A 20,292-nucleotide genomic window follows, 5' to 3' on the forward strand; every position below is an offset into this window, starting at 1 on the left:
TGTCTAGCGACCTCCTTTTTTGAGACTTATAATTTCAATCGTACAAGCAATAGGAATGATGGTGCTTAGTTGCACATAAGCGATGCAGTCATTCTGCTTGACATGGGACATGATAATTGGCACCCATGTCAAAATGGTATAAGCCATCCAGCGCCTTTGAATCCATTTTACAATACGACTTTCCATTCTACCTGCTCAGATGTTCAAATCCTCCGGCTTCTTGGTGAGACTCAGCTTCGTCATACAGCTATACCTTTCCGAAGTTGAATGGAATATATAACCAAATCCCAGGACCGTGAAGACAGCTTTGACTCCTATTTTTTCATTTTTCAAATAGAAGCAAAGTTATCACATAGTTTCCTTTTTCTAAGCACAAAAATAATTTTCCAAGGAATATTTATGACATCTTTTTCAAATTGTCCTTCATCCATTAATATAAGCTCAAAATTTTTAATTCCAAATATAATTATTAACATATTAATAAATTTTATTAATTAAATTGTGTGAGTTAGTTAAAATTTACTTGATTAATTTGAAGATGAGGGATGTCCAATTTCTATGCCTTATTTTTGACCCACCAAAAATATATCAAAAGTAGAAAAAAAAAATCTCCCTCCCAGGAAATTATTTGATTTAGTCCCCATGTCAAATATATCTAGACCTCAAATTCAAATTGCCTCAAGTTGGTAACATGAATAGGAACACTAGTTGGAAATTGTGTGAAGGAAATGACTTATTTCATATTCATGGCATGGTACTTTATAACGCTATCCCTGACCACCACTGCTTGGAAAAGGAAACAAATACAAGCAAGCACGGGTATGAAGAGTAGTCATTATCAATGAAACTGCCAACAGAAAATTTACAACTGCCCACCTCAAAAACACTCGTATGTATTTACAAAAACTTTATCGCAAAACGAGGGGAGTGAAATAAGGAGCACTATTTGGCCTGGCCATAGACAAAAATAACATGCAGACTGCAAGACAGTAGAAAGCTTAACATTCACCTTGTGGGGGGAAATGGAAAACAGTTGATACCGTTATTCATTGTGCCACGTCACCCCAACGACTGTTTAAAATGAGTTGGGCCCCGCGAAATGTACAAACCACTTGCTCCAACGGGCCCACCCATAGGGTTCGCCGGAGTGGTTACCGTGGCCAATCTATGATGTAGCGTGGATTTCAGAACCACCTAATCCCCACGACTCAGACCGCCTCCCTGACGCGAACCGCATCATCCCATCCAAACCGGGGGGTTCGCTCTCCGATACGCTATTTCTTGGCATCAACTCCGACAATGATGCCTCTTTACCGCTTGCCCATTTATCGTGCGGATGTGTGTTCTTGCTCTCACTTCTTGGAGCCGAACCCACCGGTTCAAGATCGGACTTCTGGACCGAATTTTCTTTGCGATTGGACCGGAACATAGCCCGGAAACTTTCCAAGAAACCGTATTTCCGCCTTCCGCTCCTGGCCGATTTTTCTGGTGTTGTGGCAGATTCAGAGGAAGGCCTTTGGCGATTTCTTAACCTGCGGTTCCGATCCCTCTTGGATTTCACTCTTCCCATACAGGATACCTTAGGCGAAGACGGTTCGATCACCGCTGATTCGGATTTTCCAACCGACGTGCTCCGTTTCGGAAACAATCGCGCGTTGCCCGGCTTGTGGCTTCGGCGGTTCTTGGCGTCCACGAAGAAGGAGGTTTTCTGAGGCTTGGGCAATCCAATGATGGAAGCCTTGGACGTAAAATTCGAAGAGAAGCGCTGAGAATTGGAGTTTGAATTGGGGTTCAAGTTGGTGGAGTTGGAATTGCCCTTGGTGGATTCCTTGCGCTCGTACACAGCGTTGCGATCCCACCAGTCGTACTCCTCGTCCCTAGAGAGCCAGATTGCTTCGGGTGGCGAATCAGGTTTGAGCTGAGGCTGATCCACTTCGGATGAGGGTTATCGTGGTCGGCGAGGGTCTCGCAGGCAATTTTGCGGTCGCAGCTGGATCCGCCAGCACATGCCGAAACGAGTGTTTCTAAATCCACCTGTGGCATCGTAGCTCGGGAACACCAGAATGGAAAGTTGGGAATCGTAAAGAAGCGAGGAAGGAAAAATATCTGGAGAGGCTTTTGCGTGAGTAGTAAAAGAAGGGAAAAACTGATTGTGAGGGGAAGACTTGGAATGCGCGAGTGAGAGGATGAGAAAGATATATTGTAATTTGGAGGGAGGGATTTCAACTGGTTTGACTCGCGCATTCGCGGTGGTTTTGTTTCTTATGCCTTCCCATCCATCTCCTCCCACTCTCTGACTCGTGTTCTAGAATGTGTAAAAGGGCAATTGTTAAACAAATAGAGTGCCATGATTTGTCAGAATATTTCTTTTGTTTCCTCAACACAGAGACGATAGAAAAGACAATTTGCTTTTTCTCTCTTTTTTTTAAAAAACAGAAAGTAACAGCGGCAAAAGGCATGGTATTATATACTTCTTCGATTTTTAATATTTGAAAATGTATTATAATTATTAATTATAAAAAATGACAAAATTAGAGAGTTGCGTATTTTTTGTTTACAATTTTTAAGATATACTATTCATTTTTAATAAACACAAAATTAATTAAATTTGTCTTTGTATTACACACTCACTAACCGGCATGAGTATATACTTTATAGTAAGTTCAAAGACGCAATCGTAAATTCGTACTAGTTAACTACCACGCAGCAACCTCTTAGTCTCTTGCTTCAATAATTATTTGGTGTCTTCGTGGCACGGCCAGCTGTTTGGCTTTTCTTTCTCTTGACAAAAAGTAATGCTTCTCCGAGGACTACTTGAACGCTGCGCATAAGGGAAGCTGATAAAATTAAGGCACACAAGCTCATATCGTGATCACTGGTTAAGTGTCCTGCTCTGGCTAAGCATCCTTGAAAATTAGAAACACGCAAGTTTATTGCACCAGAATTTATTAAATTAATAAATTATGATTGTGATTTTATGAGGTTATCTGGTCAGAGTCAATGTCACGGGGTTCTGTTGCTTTACATTGCAGGCACGCACATTTCTTCCGCCTTTGAAAAAAAGGCTTTGATTTTATCAAGACAACTAGCACGTTTGACATTTATGGGATCTGGATTCCACAGTAAGTTCCAATATTTATTTATTAGCGTGTTCCATTTTTATTTTTTTGACCACCATGCGTTTCAAAAGAAAATAAGAGGAAAACTTGCTACAGTGGACTCTTGCTATGTTCGCTTTTCCCTAATCTGGTTAATACTGCTGGTACAAAACTTCAAACATGCAACATAAACCAACTCTGTGACTTGTGAAGATCTCATTCATCATAATTAACAAAGTTGGATTAAAGACTTTTCTAGATATTTGTTGTTATTATCCCAAAAAATTTGCTAATTTTATGGATATCCTTGAAGTTCATGACCTTTATTGGAGTAATAATTTAACCAAGGTAAACACCTACTCTGAGCTTCTGACTCAATTGAAACTTTGATGCTCATTTAGTGTAATTGCACCCAGAATTATCTTCTCTCAAATATTATCAATAAACTTAGAGATTTGGTTATAAGCAACTGAATTATTATTTTCGACAATATTTTTCGTGAAGCAAATGGATGCGTAAACTAGTTTGCTCTATGTATCTCATGACAATCTTATCACTGCAGTTTTTGTAAAACCATCTTTAAGATTTAGAAGTTTTATATGCTCTGATATCAATTAATCATAACCCCTACATTGTTTTGCCTCATATTAAAAAAAAAAAAAACTTCAATTTGTAGTATCGCCTACTAGTTGTTGTTGCTTTTTCCTTGCTGTATCACAGCCCGGGGGGGAATTAGCTCAATAATCTCAAAAAATACAACTTTTATAAATTATGGATGAAGTTTTTAAATATTTTAAAATACGGCCCATTCATAAAATTAATTATATGTATTTTTTTTTATCCTCAGAATAAATTATTATTAAAACAAAATATATTTGATTTAATTAATCTTTAGTTGATTGGATCTTTAATTTTTATCATCAAAAATCATATTGTGCGTGCTCCTTCTTTAATTTATCATCTTTAAATATTTTCTTCATCATATTTTTGGATCTAATTTTTCTTGATCATCATATTCATCTTTTATACAGTGCTTTTTCTTCATTAAATTTTTTTTCTAATTTTCTTGGATCACACCATCATCATCACAGAGCTTTTTCTCTTTCTCCTTTTTTGTTTTTCCCAAATATTACAGAGAGGACATTAGACATTAAAAAAAAATTTATTACTGATCTGCGATACTATATCAATGATATAAAACAGTATATCAATGATAAACAAATTGGTAAGTTAAAATCACTGATATGGCTTATATATTAGTGATATATAATTTTATATCACTGATATACTATCGTGGATCAACACAACCGGACAATCAAACATAAATTTGTTTATAATTGATATACAGTCGTATATCAATGATGTAATATCGCAAATTAATAACACAAAAAACACATAATCATTTTTTCAAAACAGATCAAACAAAGAACTTTATTTTTGTAATAGAGTCTAACCAACTTCCTCACCTTGGATCTGCAGCTTTAGTGTGGCTTTGTGTAGAAGCTGCAGTTTCAGACTTTTTCACCTTGCATTCTTGATTTTTCAACCTGAATCTGTAGCTTCCATTCTATCTTGCCTTGCATTCTTGTAGTCTCCTACCTGAATCTCTAACTCCGTTTATCTATTGGTGTGAGTTGTTCCATTGTCTACTATCAATTTCTTCATCGTTATGACCGAGAGTGCAGTGTCGTCTCCACATCTTCAGATGAGTGAAAGTAAAACTAATGTGAAAAGGAAGAATCAGGGTATTGTGATGTTAAAGGATAGTTTTATCTTTTGTATTAAAAGTAAATTAAAAAACGATCATTATTTTAATTTAAAAAAAGGTAAATTATTAATTTTATTTAATCATATAATATTGACTAAATTTGTTAAAGTCCAAAAAAAAAAGGCTTCAAACACACTTGAAATATACAAATAAAAACTTATTGGAATGATAAGAAAAATAATTATAAGCAGACGAAGAAGAGAGAGATTGTGGGGAGCCGTAATTGACTTTAAGAGAGACCATGGAAGGAAATGGAATAGATAATTGAAAATTATCCAAATGAGAGGGAATGTTATTATTACTCACAACCTCCGTTCTAAATTAGAAAATGCTTTTAGGGACATTAGGCATTTTAAAATAATATAAAATACTTTAATAAAAATAAAATTTTATTAATAATATTTTTTTAATATTTTTCTTTCCATATATTTTATTTTTTAATATTATTTCATAAATGAAGTATTAAATGATGATATTTTTAAAAGTTTATATTTTTACCTTAAAAAGTAAAGGTGTAAAAAATATTTAATAAATTTTATTAATATATATTATTTTATTTAAAAATGTCTTATACTTTAAGATACAAGGAATATTATTGATTACTTTTCTTTTCTTTGTTTTTTCTTTTTAATTCCCATTCCATGCCGTTTTTATCTGTGAATGGCTTTCATACCAATTGTTGGAGTAGCCAGGTGACTGTTAACATGAGCTGGTTCAGTCTTAATTTTCCAGGTGTAAATCAAAGAAGTTCCATTAAAAAACTAATGAGTTCAAATTTTTGAGTCCAAGCTGACCTTAACACAACGGCATGGGATGAATTCCAGAAACTTGAACATAACGACAATTATAATGGCGGCATAATATTAGTTAAATGCTATAATTAGTGCAGCTCAGCCTGGGAGACGCTAGCTAACGAATATTATGAAATGCTCCTGGTAACCAACAAATTAATGATTATGAAATATGCTTTTCCATTTAAGTTTGTGCATTGCGTAATACGTTCTGATCAACTTAATTGCGTGCGCGCAAATCCAGCACAATTTTCCATCAATCTTGAGTATAGTCCTAGTGTACCATCTTCGTCCAACCTGTCCGACGTTGTATATCGTATGTCAACAAAATTAATTGATCAGATCACTACGGAACCCTCTAATTTAATACCCACTCTATTTAAAATTATAAAATATTTTTAAATAAATCTGATATTTTAAAATATAAGATACTTTGAGAATATTAAAGTTTTATTAAATTAATTATTTTAACATTACTCTTTCTCTCTTTATTTAATTTATGTCCCTATTTCTTTTTGATATATCAAGTGAATGTTGTTTTTAAAAGTTTATATTTTTATTTTGTAAAAATAAAATTGTTGAATGTAATCAATGAGATTTATTGATATGTAATATTTTATTTAAAAAATATTTTATAATTTGAGATAGAGGTAATATGTTATATCCACAAACTATGTATTCCCAAGTTATTGGACTTGTTTGGCTAGTCTTTAAAAGTACATTCAAACCACATTTAAAATACATTTTTGCCAAATTCAATAAATAGTTGGGTCACTTGAACGAATTTTTGTTAGATGTAAATTGAAAACCAAACACACAATTTATTACGCAGTCAAAATGTTATGTACTACTCTGTTTCTATTTATAAAATAAACTTTCACTTTTTACTTTTTTATATAAATAAGATCACGCATTTTAATAAGCATTTATTACATTTCTTAAATTATCTTTTATAATTTATATTAATAAAAAATAATTAATGCATGTTTATATTGATTAACATAAAATATTTTAGTCTAATTTATTTATTTTTAGATATAATTATTATAGTTAAATAACTTTTTTAAATTATATGATATGCCTTTTTTCTCTTTTATATATATATATATAGAAATGGAAGGAGGGTGTACAATCACTGACAAAATTAAGAAGAGAAAATTTTTCTATATTGTTCTATATTTATCTGATGCTGTGTGTTTAATATATAATCCTTGAGTTTTTTTAAAAAAATATATAACTCTCATTTAAAAATGTAAAGTATTTTTTGAGAAGTTAAATGTTAAAAAATATATGATATTTTTATTTTTAATATTTTAAAGTGTAATTAGTATTTTTTTTAAAGAGTGCTCATACTAAATAAACCATTTCAGATTTACTTTAAAGTAAAATACGTTATCAAATAAAAATAAATATAAAAAATAATATTAATTTGAAAATATTTAATTGATACTTAACATACTCTCTTTGTTTTTTATTGTTAGAGAAACTATCACTTTTTAAATTTTTTTTATATAAGTAAAATTGTATATTTTAATAAGCATTTATTATACATTTCTTAAATCACCCCTCATAATTTACATTAATAAAAAATAATTAATGTATATTTATGGTGATTGATATGGACATTTTAGTCTCATCATTTTTAAACATAATTATTATAATTGATTAATTTTTTTAAATTATATGATATAATATTTATATACATGCATACATAAAAGAAGGGGGGGCTTTAACCATGAAACATGCAAGCTAGTTTCGTGTTGGAAAATATACTCAAAATGCATCTGTCATGTCTCATAATGAGGCCTATAATTTGGAGACATCCGGCGCGCTCACGGAATTATTGCTTATAATAATTACTATAATAACAGACATCATATTTCGAGTTTGAGACACACATGACATTGCACAGAATTACATGAATGCAAGCCTAGTTTTTGTTCTTTGTTTTTAATGATTATCTCAATTTCTTGTTGGAAAATGCATTTATATTCGTATTATCAATAATAAAATCATTATTATTCATATTAAATTAATTATTTCTCTCTCCTTTCAATTTTTTTCTGTTCAGCCAAGAACAATGAGAGAAAATTATATCCCTCATATTTTTTTTATTCATTTTTTCTCCTTTCATTTTTTTTTGCAAGCCAATCACAGCACAAATGTTGATTTTAAGTAAATGTGAAAGATAAGTTATAAAACAATATTTTTATTATTTTATCACATTATTTGACAAAGTATTCCGTCCATTTCGTAACATTGTAAGATATTTTTACCTGAATTACATTTTAATTAATTAATTAATTATTTTTAAATTATATATTAATATTATTTCCGTATTTATTACTGCTTCATGAGTGTTTTAATTAGGAAACCTTACTAATTACACTTCATATTGAGGACATGATACCTTATTTTAAAAAAAATTCCAAAAAGAAAAAAAGAACCAAGATTCCTTATTTTTTTAACATAATATTTTAAAAAATACCTTATTATATTAAATGAAATGAGTATACAAGTAATAAACAGAATATATTAAGTATTTCTCTGCTTCTATTTATATGACAGAAAGAAAAAAAAACTTGATTCTATCTATAGGGCACTTGTCAATTTTTAATATCATTTTTTATATTTTTATCATTATTAAATACTTTAAATAAAAATATCAATAATAAATTTAAGAATATTTATCAGGAGTAAAAGTAAAAACTTATTAAATTTTAAGATAAAATTAATAAATTTAATACTTTTTTAATTATAATAAAATATATTAGAAGTGATTTATAAATATGATAAAAGTGAGTACAAATAAGTAAAAGTTTAGTTGATATGACTCTTTTAAAAATCCAAATTAACTAGACTAATTTCAGTTTAGCTAGCTTTAAAGCTAACTTCAACAGCTAGCCAAAAGAAGATAACTTCAAGATTAGTGCTTGCCTTGCCTGGCTTGCCATGCTTGATTAAATAGCTTAATTAATGAATAATCTGAATTTTCGACTTCGAGATCAAAGGAGTCCGAATCGAACTTGTATTTGGTTGGTGCAGGGTAAATCCTAAATAACGGACCTGGATATTCGATTTATTTAAACTCGTCTGATAAGCTTTGTCTCGTTGCCCCAAAATTTTAATTAAATTACCAGTTCTTGAGCAAATTATCTGGGAAGCCATGTCACTTTCGTTTTGTTTTTGTTTTTGTTTTTTGTTTTTCGGGCGACCAACAAGAAGCCATGACCCTTGAATCCATCGCGGCCAAACAGAGCTTTTGTTTCTAGAAGGTTGAGCAAGAGGAGTTGTTGGCACAGTGATCGCGTGTTTCTGTATTTAATTAGTTCTGTGAAGGCAAAGTTGAAAGAATCGGATGCGTCGTTGGGGTCAAAATCCACTTGAACTAAACCCTGGGGTTGGGGGAAGAGTTCAGCCTAACATAAGTATTTAAGTTTATATTTTTGTGAGCTAAAAATATAAAATATTTTAAGATATTTGTTTTTATTTTTTATTTTAATATTCCATGAACATATTTGGAGTTACGTGGAGAGATTGAGGCGTGAATATAATGAAGATCGAGGATGGGTTAGATCCGTCTTTATATATAAATTTTTTTTAATTTTTTTTCTAAGTATAAGATATTATTAACATTTTTTTAATAAATGAACCATTATATCCTTATTAAATTACGAAGAGAAAAAAATAAATACTCTTATTAATTTATTTTAAAAAAATTATTTTTTATTTATAATAATTAAAAATAAAATTAAAATGTTGTTATAATTTTAATTAGATAATTAAATTGTATTGATTGTATAATTTAATTAAAAATATCTTGTATACAGCAACAGAGGGATTAAAAGTTAAAAGCCACAACCGTGAGGATAAGGTGGATGGCGGGCCGGGAGTCGCAAGCTCAGGGGAAAAGCTTCGTTGAATTCTATCCATTCATAAATGACGAGCTTCTAGAATTGTTTCTCATTGATTTAAGTTTCTTCGTTGAATTCCATTCATTCACTCTCACTTATCTAATTCTTGATAGCTGGTATTTCTGCTGAATTTCATGTTACAACACTGTATGCGGACACACTATACTTTATACACACTATACTTTCTCTTGGCAATAACTGCAAATTTACATTATCTAAATTTAAAAAAAATAAATTTATTAACACTGTCTAACCTTTACAGTTTTAGTTTAGCCCTCGCTTAACCTTTATAAATATTTAATAAATTGTATTATTTTATATATTAATCCAAAACTTAAAATAAACTATACAAATAAAGTTACTAATACACACACACAAGGATTTAAAGATTAGCTTGAGTTTTTAAGAACAAGGCCTAAAATATCAGCCTTGGTCATTGAATTGCATTTGATTTTTAGGACTTTTCACTCCTTCTCACCAATTTTTTCAAGATTTTATGACAAAAAACTTTTGATATGCATTAATTGAAATATCCTTATTTGATTTTTTTTTTTTAAAAAAAAAAGCTTTGGTGGCCCCTCTTCGTCTTCCTTCATCTTTTGAACCTTCGACGGAACTGGTGCCCTTGCCACCACGGGTGCATGTGACGCCATCGGAGCATAAATCCTAGGAGGCGGCACAGACTTACTTGACGCCGCATAGGCAATGCTTGATGGAGGAAGCGGCGCGTGCTCTTGACTATGCGGTGGCAGTTGCTCGTCGTTGCAGCCACGCACAGACCACCTCGCTTCACGCTGTCTCTGCCTTGCTCGCCTTGCCGTCATCCAAGCTTCGGGAAGCTTGCACGCGCACGAGAGCTCCTCCTACTTGCGGCGTCTGCATTTACGAGCTCTAGAACTTTCCGTCGGAGTCTCCCTGGACCGATTTCCTTCTTCCAAGGCGCTCAAGGGAGATCGTCCTGTGTAGAATTCTCTCGTGGCCGCCATCAAACGATCCCAAGCTACCCAGAGGAGGCATTCGGAGGTCTTCAAGTACGTAAAAATCACGGCTTTAGTAGGTTACTTTCCTAGACCCTAGTTTATTTTAAGTTTTTTTTCCCTGTTCTATCTTTCAAGTTTTGTTCTTGCCTGTGCTATTCAAAAATACAAAAAAAGAATCAACAATAGCCAATGGCCTCATTCTTGAAATCACCACCGGAGCTGTCCGAGAATCGCAATTGTTGTTCTGTATCAAGTGGCTTGGCCTCCTTGTCTGCAATCGAAAGTTTTTTCCACAAACCCAAAATTTCGGGCTTTTAGATTGATATAATCCTAAAAATTATTGCTCTGTTTTTTAAGCTTTGAAGCTTGATGCTAAGAGGAAGATGAAGAGGGAAATGAAGAGCAATCGAAACTCTTTTTTTTTTTTTAATAAGGACATTTCAATAAATGCATGTCGAAACTTGTTCATGAGGAAAGTCTCTGGCACTTTAAAATTATTTTTATATTTTATGAAACTTTTTGATAATTAAAATTTTTCTGTGGAACCTTGATATGATCTCTGTTTTCATATATGGGTTAAGTGAGTAATACAAGTATACTTACTTAATAAATGTTATAAGTAACACAATAATAATTGTTAATTTAATTGAATAGTTTTTAAAAATTTTGTCAAACGATATTACAAAAATATCAAATCTTAAATTTTTTTAATGGATAAAGTATTAAAAAAGTGTTTTGATTATGAAAATTATTTTAAATTTTTAAAGAAAAATATATTATGATAAATTTTAAGCAAATGATATGATATGATTATAATTGAGATGTTCATTAAGTAAATTGATAATCATTTAGATCCGTCGCTCTATTCAAATCTTACCATGAACTTTTGGCCTTGACTCTTGTGTTGTAGTTGGCTTGTAAGGGAAAATAAGAAAGAGGAAAAGAGAGGAGAAATGTGAGGGATGTAATTTTCTCTCCTTATACTTGATTGATCAAGAGAAAATAGAAATAAAAAAATTATTAATTTTATATAAACAATAATAATCTTATTATTTACAAAAATGTTTATGTATAATTTAATTTAATTTAATGATGTATTATATATTTAATAATTTATATCATATACTATTGATTAAATAAAAACATAATTATAAATTATTTTATCCAATACTGACCAAAAATCATTTTATTCAATTTATAATTTTATTTATTAAATTATTAAAATATAATAATTTTAAAATTTTAAAACTACAACCAAATATAAGAAATTTAACTAAAAAATTATAATTATCATTTATCTGATTAATCTTAAAATTAAATATATTGCTTGTTTAACAAAAATCCATGATCAAAATATAATTATATTATAAATATAAAATTCAAAAATTGGTAGGTTAATTTAAAAACAATTTTTTCTATTTATTTTTTTATATTTAGAGAGAAAATTTAAAAATAAAAATATACGAGTCCTCCATCTACTTTGGCTCGAATTACGTTTCTTAATAAGATTAAAGTGTTGAATATTGATGATGGTAATAGGAATGCATGTTTTGTAAAGAAAGGTATTGATTGATGACTTTGATTATGTTTTGTATTTCTGTTGGTTTTTGTTGTTATTGGCTTTTTATTTTTGTTAAACTGATTATTGTATTTTTTTTTTTTATGTGCCTAGGTGTGTTGGGTTGCATGTGTAGATTTTTTTGAATTTTTTTTTTTTGGATTTCGGCTATTAGTATTTGTAATTGTTTTTTTTTTTTTATGATCAATAAAAGTGACTCTTTTTCTGACTCTTTTTTTCTTCCCCTCACTCTTCTCTTTAAATCCAAGAGCGGGGAATATGTTGTTGACCCTCCTCACTTTTCTTCCCCTTACCTTTCTCTCTTGACAAGCATAACATTGAGGCCGTGGACTCTAAATGATAAAGCCCTGTCGGTGGTCCGGGCCTTAGCTAAAGCTTCCACACGTTTTCTATAGCCCCACTCCCACCAGCACACATGCCGCTGCCGCCAGTTAACTTCATAGTTGACATGTCATTTGTTTCTGGCATTTACTTCACAATTCACATGCACTCTTTGATTTCTTTCACTATTTCTCTACGCTCTCAATTTTTTGTTGGGGTTCATACCTCTGCAGACAGTTACGCTCAGAAAGCAACTTTACTGGATAGCATTATGTTGGGGGAAAAGGAGGACAATGTTGATGAAATCGTAAGTTCCCTTCTGCTCAAGTTAAACACGAATCTCGCGTAACATACTGTTTAAAGTAGGGGATCACTGTTGACATTGAGGGCACACCCTTGACTCTCCCTGTTTAGTTCTTGTTATTGTGTCTGAACTTTGAAGAAACTAATTTTTGGCTAATTCCATATTGGCTGTTATATGTCTTGTGGTTGTAAATGCTATAGGGTTTTCTTGCTGATATCATCCTCGGCTTCTAAAAATTTCGACTGAAGAATGAGTTGCTTTGATTTGGTACTTTTAGAATTGGACTAACTATAATCATGTCCCGTGTCTCTAATTATCCACTACTGTGCATTTCTCTAAGACATTGAGAAGGATGGGTTTAGCTCAGAATGTGTACTACCGCGTGTTCATCAATAACTTTCCTTTTAGTTTCATTATGCCTAGTTTAATTCCAGATTTCGCATATTTGGATGATGCTAGGCCATGACCAGTACTAATATCAATCGCTTGGTTTGTCTAGTTTTCCTGTAGACCCATGTAATCGGTTATGGTTGCGTTCTGGATGGCGTTAATATTGGATACCTACCATTACAAGTTCTGATAAATAAGTGATATCATGTAATTCGTTTAAAAGTCTGGCCTTTTTTTTTTTTTTTCCTCTTCCTTGTTCTTTTCCCTACGTGATAAAACTAATCCTCTATATATCTCTGTTCTGATTAATAACTGTTTTGAGTCACAAGGTTCTTATTCATAGTTATCTCAAATATCTTAATCTTGAACTCATAATTATTATTTTTTTTAATTTAGGTTAACTGATACAGTCACAAACAATAGAAGAATAGAAATTAAGGTGAAAAATAAAGCATTGCAGTTAAAAACCTGGTCTGATCTTCCTGCATAGCTCTTGGAATTGATTTTGTCCCATTTGACCTTAGTAGAAAATGTTCGCGCTTCTGTCGTTTACAAGAGATGGCATTCTGCTGCCTCTGCAGTATTGTAAACCAATCACCATGGCTTATGTACTTTCCAAAATTGAGCAACTGATATGAATTCTATGACCCGGTGCACCGCAAGACCTATTCCCTGGAGTTTACAGAGTTAAGTGGCGCCAGACTGTGTTATGCTAAAGATGGTTGGTTACTGCTATACCGTCCCAGATCTCACCGGCTGTTCTTCTTTAATCCCCTTACTCGGGAGGTGATTGAACTTGCCAAAATTTGAGTTGACATACCAGATAGTAGCCTTCTCTTGTGCGCCTACATCTCCCGGCTGTGTTCTGTTTACTGTCAAACATGTCACTCCCCTTATTGTGGCTATTAGCACACGTCATCCTTCGGCCTCAGAACGGACAACTGTTAACTACCAAAACCGCTTGCCCTTTGCCAGTAGCATATGGAATAAGGTAGTATTTTGTGATGGGCTGTTTCACTGTCTGAGCTTCACAGGAGGGCTAGGGGTGTTTGACTCAGTTGAATGTTCTAGCGGTGCCCCCACCCAAATGCCCAGAGAATTTTTTTTGCCAACAATTGGGGGAAGGGAAAATTCACGACGGAGCATGAAGGAGATATGTTAGTAATTTATACGTGTTCCAGTGAATAACCCATTATTTTCAAATGTGGATCAAATAGAGATGGAAGGGGAAAAGATGGTTATACTTGAGGGAGCAGTTGTTTGTGCTAGTTTCTTGTCATCTCATTTAGGGCTTGTTTAGTTGAAAGAAAGGGAAAAAAAATTTTTAACACCTTATCCCATTGTCCCATCTAAACAAGAGAAGGGGAGGGGGTTTGGTAAGGTGGAGAGGAAAGAAAATTTTTTAAATTATTCAAAAATATATACGAATTTTATTCACGTCCATTTTTATTATTATGCATCTTATTTTTGAATTAAATTATTCAAATAAATTTCATTTTGTTCAACTCATTTTTACAGAAAAAAATATTTAAATATAATTCACGTTAAAATTATAAATTTTTATCCTAGACTCAATTTGTTAACCTAAATTGATCCTAACCTTACTTACAGATTGCCCCCCAAACCCAATGGTAGAAGCTGTGCACCAAGAGATTCCATGCTCCGAAGGGGGTTAGTTTAACACTGCGAACAACATTTCCATTATTGGCCAATGACTAAGCAATTGATACTTTGAATTCATCCCAAGAACCTCGAACCTTATTGTAGATTGGGTCATCTGTGCAGCAAGGGTGATGTGCTCTTCAGATTGGGCTTCTCAGCCCCCACCCCGCCTAGCTCTATCTTCGGTTTGGGATTTTGCTGATTATAGGAGTTTTTGCTGTGAACTTGGTTAAGTTTGGACACTAGTTTGTTTGTTTGTTTGTTTTTTTTTGTTTATCTTGCTTTTGTTATTTTCGTTTGGTTTCTGTTCTGACAAGTCTCTCAGTTATTGCTTGTTTGGAATGAAAGTACTATTTTCTTTGGCCCAAAAAAAGGCATGGATTCAATCAGTCCAACAGGAGTCGCACGCGTTACTAGATGGATTCTTAACTCTGCCTTCTAAGCCTAACGGCCACATACTCTTCCTTTGTTTTGTTTTTCGTTTTACCTATCGATGATATGTTCTTTCTCTGTCTAACGAATATTGTCTTTTCTTTTATACTCGTTTTTAACATTGATGCAATCACAAATTTGTACCAAAATATCTAATCCGTAACATAGCTTGCGAAAGAAAGACACAAGTCCATGGACCCACTTGAAACATGACAAACAATTATATGAAAAAAAAACGGAAGATGAGCTCAAGCTAGTATAATCGGTGATTTTATGTACCAAGATAACCGAAACCAACTTCGACAGCGTAGCTACCATACACTGTCGCTGACTCAACTCTAATGTCTCCCCTCTTTGCTGTTTTACAAAAGATACAGAGGGCCTTGCAGCACCAGAAAATCTTATCCTACCTCATAGGAACAAGTGCTTGAATTCTCCATTTGCAAGATGGCAAAGCTTATTGTAACTGAAGGTATCTGTTAACAGACCCAAATAAATGATGGTTTGATAAGTAGAACAAGGAAAATTTTAAGAGGAAAGAAGAGAAACACAGCAAAATGCACAATTGCTCACCCATAAACTCAAAAGACGAGATTAAGTTTGCAACTATAGTAACTAAGGGAAACTGTCATCGTTGACTGAAGATACAGATACACATGGTTTCTCGCTACGAATAAAACATGAACTACAAATACCAAACACTTTCAAGCTCCACTTTGAATCATGAGTAATCTTCTTTTCCGCCATTTAAACCTCTAAATTAAAGCCTAATGATTAGATCAAGCAGAAATACACTTATAGTCCATGAATGAAATGGAATTAAAAAAAAAAAGGAATTTTGTAATGTAAAACATCCCTTATGCCATTTGATGAGAGATTAAAAAAAGATAATTATTATTAAATAATGATATAGATATTATATTATTTCCATTTGTGTATTAAACAAAGATTACATTTATGATTTACCATGTGTTCACCAAACAAGGGTGTTAATCTGGTCTTTAGGGCTTTTGGTTTTAGTTGTTTCCATCTAGGTTGATTTGCCATTGTCCATGCTTCTTATGGTCCCGAGTTAACTAAGTAAAAGATATCAAGGCCATGGCATATTGCAACTACCAGCATCAATATATCAACAAAGGTTATCAAATCGATAATAAGCTGCACTATTCATAAACTATAAGCTCATCCTTCAAATTTCATACGAAGCGTCAGGAAAAAAATTGTACAAGGCATGAGAAAACACAGCCTAATTATCACCAAAAATGTGTAGAATAGCCGTGGGAAGAAAATAGTACCAATTGAATCACCAAAGTTGGTCCATATCTCAGCACGAATGGATCTATCGCTGTCAACTATGCCAATAACTTCAACAAAATTCGTGAGAGCACTCGGGGGGATGCCCTTTACAACTATCTGCTTCTCATCAGTTGATTTTCCAATTATAGCTCCTGCATCAGATCGAACAACTTGCACAACAGCCCTCACCCTCCGTCCAACATAAAACCGTAGCAGCTCTCCATTGACAAAGACGGCAGGATTTGAAGTATCCATATTCTACAGAAGACACGACATGTCACCAAAAAAAAAAAACACCGAAGACATGACAAAATGAATTGTTTTACTAAATTGACCTGTGCTATAAATATGTAAAGAGATCACGTTTAGCTATAAAATTTAGCAGGTCCCGGATGCATGGCCATTACTTAGAGCCATAATATTTAGAATATGAACACTCAACCTGGAACATCCTTTGCAAGAAAGATGGATGATTTGTTCATTATTTTCATTCACTTACATGGCAAATCGTGATGAAATGGCTCTCGCTTTTTTCCCCCCAAACGATATGCACAATCAAATTGAGCACAATAGAAAGCAAAATGACAATACAGAGCCATTGTTAAAGGCATTCATAACTGACGATTATCACCATGGGAACCCAAAGTTTCTTTCAGAAACGCAAAAAATCTTCAACCACTAGGAACTTTCAGAAGGAATCTCTGAGACCGAAAACAAGCAGACAATAATTTCCAGGCCTGAGAAACATTACTTGACAAAAGTGACTACTCAAAAGAATCGCTAGCTCCATTCTTCAAGTTCAAGTTAAGACTCTGAATCCATCCCCACAGGAAATTTCATTAAAATTCCCCGTCATCCGACAGGATCATATACTTGCAAGGACAAGGTTATGAACTCCTTCAATTGAGAAGAAGCTAAAGCAATGAAAAGGCCAGGGAAATGGAAATGAAGGTCCCATAGAGCAGTTATATTCCCTTTTTTATTCGAACATAACAGATAATTCACATAATGTTCCGTAATCACAAAGTCAAAAACACGACCACATTTCTCTTCATCAAATTCAACAAGCACAAAGCGAACGCTACTTGCGATAAGGCATTTCATAGCTGTAACCATAAAACTCAAGAAAATCTCCCAAGAAAACTTGTAACAGATAGGAAGTGGACATCCATTTTCAAAGAACGGATGAAGAAATGCGACGAAATGTGAAGATAGAGAGGGAAAATAGACTTTAAATAGAGTTTATTTGTAGCTTATAATCAAGTGACAGAAAATGCATCGAAGACGAACAAGAATTGTTCTCACCCGATTCAGAAGCCAGTCGCAGTGACGAAACAAAGCGCCAGGGTAGAGGGAATAAGCTCCCTGGAGGGCTTTAATATGTAGGGAGGGAGCGCGGTTTCTCGAAGGCGGCGTTTCGCGTACCCCGAGCCCCAAGGGCGTGGTGGTTACTACGCGGATGCTGTATCGAATTTAATTTTTTTTATTAACATTTTACTCCTTTTCATTTAAAATATACTCCATTTATTTAAAAATATAAAATATTTTTAAAAAATTAAATATTAAAAAATATAAAATATTTTTAATTTTTTAAAGTGTAATCATTATTCTTTAAAAAAATATCTTTATTAATAATAATTTAATATTTATTATAAAGTATTTAATAGAGATAAATATGAAAAGATATGTTTAATTGAAAAGTAAGTAATTACTTTATTAAGAGGTGAGATTCAATTAAAAATGCCTTACATTTTTTAATAAAAAAGTAAGTATTTTTAAAATTAATTTTAATTTAAAATATAAGTAAGTTAGTATATATAATTTTTTTTCATTTTACCTTTTATATTTATTAACTTGAATCTTTATATAAATGTATTTCTTGCTCATCATAAAATGAATTTATAATTGGGACTGGAAATAAAAAGGAACAACTAATATATATTTTCCTGGTAATGACTAATGAGATTTTTATTGATATAAGAATTAAAAAAAATTACTTATATTTTAAACTCAAATGTTAATATTCAAAGATAGAGGTTAAATTTGAAAAGGAAGTTTTACAAATTTAGTCCATATCATAGGACTAAATAAAAATAATAGCCCAACTTTTCTTAAATTTAAATAATGGCCTTTTAATATTCATCTAAATTTTAATTAACAAAATTACCCTTGTAAAATTATAATGCTTTAGTTTTTGCAAATGCTCGAAGACCCTAAATGTAAGAGAACATAGTAGACAAACGAAGACTTAAATTGTTCATAATTTTTTATTTTATTAGTTTAGGTATTTGATTATTTGTGATAAGAGTTTAAAAAAAATTTACAGACTGTGTTTGATCCATTTTAAGCAAATAATTATGTGTTTTTCATATTATTGATATGTGATACTATATCATTGATATAGTACTATATATTAATTATATACTACCATAGATTAACATATCTAAATAATTAGTTATAAACTTATTTATCATTTATATATAGCCGTATATTAATGAAATAATGTAAGATCTTTCTTACTAATCCACAATTAACCCCCTAAATCAAGGTAATTACTGGAATAACCAAATGAATTACCAAGTTTGTAAAATTTTTATAAATGAGATTCTAAATTTTCAAAATTTAAAATGCTATAAAATCATTTTAAAAAATAAAATCCGAGCAAAACATGCATACAGAAGTATAGACATCATATAATATAAGATAACATCAAATTGGGGTCAAAATAACACAAAACTAATTCTAGCATAATTACATTGCAACATAAAATTATTGCAACATAAAATTTTATGCTGCAGCATAAACAACAAAATGCATGACAGCAGCAAAAAGCTGTTATGACAGACTTCTTACTTGAACTTCCGACACACATCAAATTTTTAACCGACGTTTGATTAAGGTGATCTAGGTGTTCATAAAAAGTACAATCAGTGAACTAGTTAATGACACTAGTCTTATTTACAAATTCTATCATATTAAAAAGTTGAACACTCAAAACTAAAACTATTACTTTCTCACACTTCTCAACTTCCAAATTGTCTAAAACCTAACTCAAGTGCCATTAGCCTACACAATCACCTAGATCATACTTAAAAAATTTAAGATAACTTGTGCAACACACTACAATACACATATATACCACAGATCATATTTTTACTTATCAATCCTAAATTCATCAAAAGCAAAAGAAGGAGGTCATTATCATTCAAATTATCCAATTACACAATTACAATTCTCAAAATAGCCCTAAACATACTCGCACAATATTTTGGCCTCGAAGAAGCATATTTAACTCATAAAAACTGACCAAGAGCATTAAAACACCAACTAATAATCACATATGAATGTAATAGTATAAGTGATTAACGTAATTATCTTAGTTGGCAATATCATGATGATTGCATATTAATCAAAAGTATTTGAGGCATTACAGTAGGAAATCCAATTTCTAAACCTCATATGTCTTTCCCTTGTCTTGATCAAAGCTAGCCCTGTAAAATGTTAAATGAAGGGTGAGTACAATCACTCAATAACCAAGTTTCATCTAAGTTATACAGTTTTATATTAATTACAAGTAGATGAAATTGGCAATAAACACACACATAAAGCATGTATGACAATATATAGCCTCAGCTACAATAATAACAACCATATGATCGGGCTTCACACACATAATCATATATATAACAATAATACACAACTTGAGGTTACAATAATACCAACCATACACCCTTAAACTACATTGAACCATAATACT

At 32.0% G+C, this 20,292-nt stretch overlaps 3 protein-coding genes across 5 annotated transcripts; 1 reads left to right on the plus strand and 2 right to left on the minus strand.

The window, feature by feature from the left end:
- Positions 1 to 820: 820 nt before the first annotated feature.
- LOC129306692 (uncharacterized) lies at positions 821 to 2,268 on the minus strand. Its single transcript, XM_054947402.1, has 2 exons — positions 1,950 to 2,268; positions 821 to 1,911 (listed from the first exon to the last, which is right to left on the minus strand). Exons 1-2 carry the CDS (start codon positions 2,242 to 2,244, stop codon positions 1,166 to 1,168), a joined length of 1,041 nt encoding a protein of 346 aa, XP_054803377.1. The 5' UTR covers positions 2,245 to 2,268; the 3' UTR covers positions 821 to 1,165.
- A 7,766-nt stretch (positions 2,269 to 10,034) lies between these two features.
- Positions 10,035 to 15,268, plus strand: LOC129309007 (uncharacterized). 3 transcript variants are annotated; one of them, XR_008592753.1, is made up of 4 exons: positions 10,035 to 10,602; positions 12,685 to 12,758; positions 13,542 to 14,136; positions 14,757 to 15,268. XR_008592753.1 is itself a non-coding variant. In XM_054950358.1 (4 exons), the coding sequence occupies exons 1-4, from the start codon at positions 10,312 to 10,314 to the stop codon at positions 15,007 to 15,009; spliced, it is 522 nt and encodes a 173-aa protein (XP_054806333.1). In that variant the 5' UTR covers positions 10,035 to 10,311; the 3' UTR covers positions 15,010 to 15,268. The 3 variants fall into 3 exon arrangements, 2 of the variants coding, with proteins under 2 accessions (XP_054806333.1, XP_054806339.1); XM_054950358.1 differs by lacking the exon at positions 13,542 to 14,136 and having other exon boundaries at positions 14,757 to 14,816; positions 14,913 to 15,268; XM_054950364.1 differs by having other exon boundaries at positions 13,542 to 15,268.
- A 108-nt stretch (positions 15,269 to 15,376) lies between these two features.
- Positions 15,377 to 17,999, minus strand: LOC129309028 (replication protein A 14 kDa subunit B-like). The gene is made up of 3 exons (XM_054950376.1): positions 17,841 to 17,999; positions 16,535 to 16,793; positions 15,377 to 15,715 (listed from the first exon to the last, which is right to left on the minus strand). Exons 2-3 carry the CDS (start codon positions 16,788 to 16,790, stop codon positions 15,651 to 15,653), a joined length of 321 nt encoding a protein of 106 aa, XP_054806351.1. The 5' UTR covers positions 16,791 to 16,793; positions 17,841 to 17,999; the 3' UTR covers positions 15,377 to 15,650.
- Between the last annotated feature and the right edge of the window lie 2,293 nt (positions 18,000 to 20,292).

The sequence above is a fragment of the Prosopis cineraria genome, unplaced genomic scaffold (assembly GCF_029017545.1).
Source record: "Prosopis cineraria cultivar Desert tree isolate PC_DT_omini unplaced genomic scaffold, ASM2901754v1 PC1, whole genome shotgun sequence".
NCBI classification, from domain to species: domain Eukaryota; kingdom Viridiplantae; phylum Streptophyta; class Magnoliopsida; order Fabales; family Fabaceae; genus Prosopis; species Prosopis cineraria.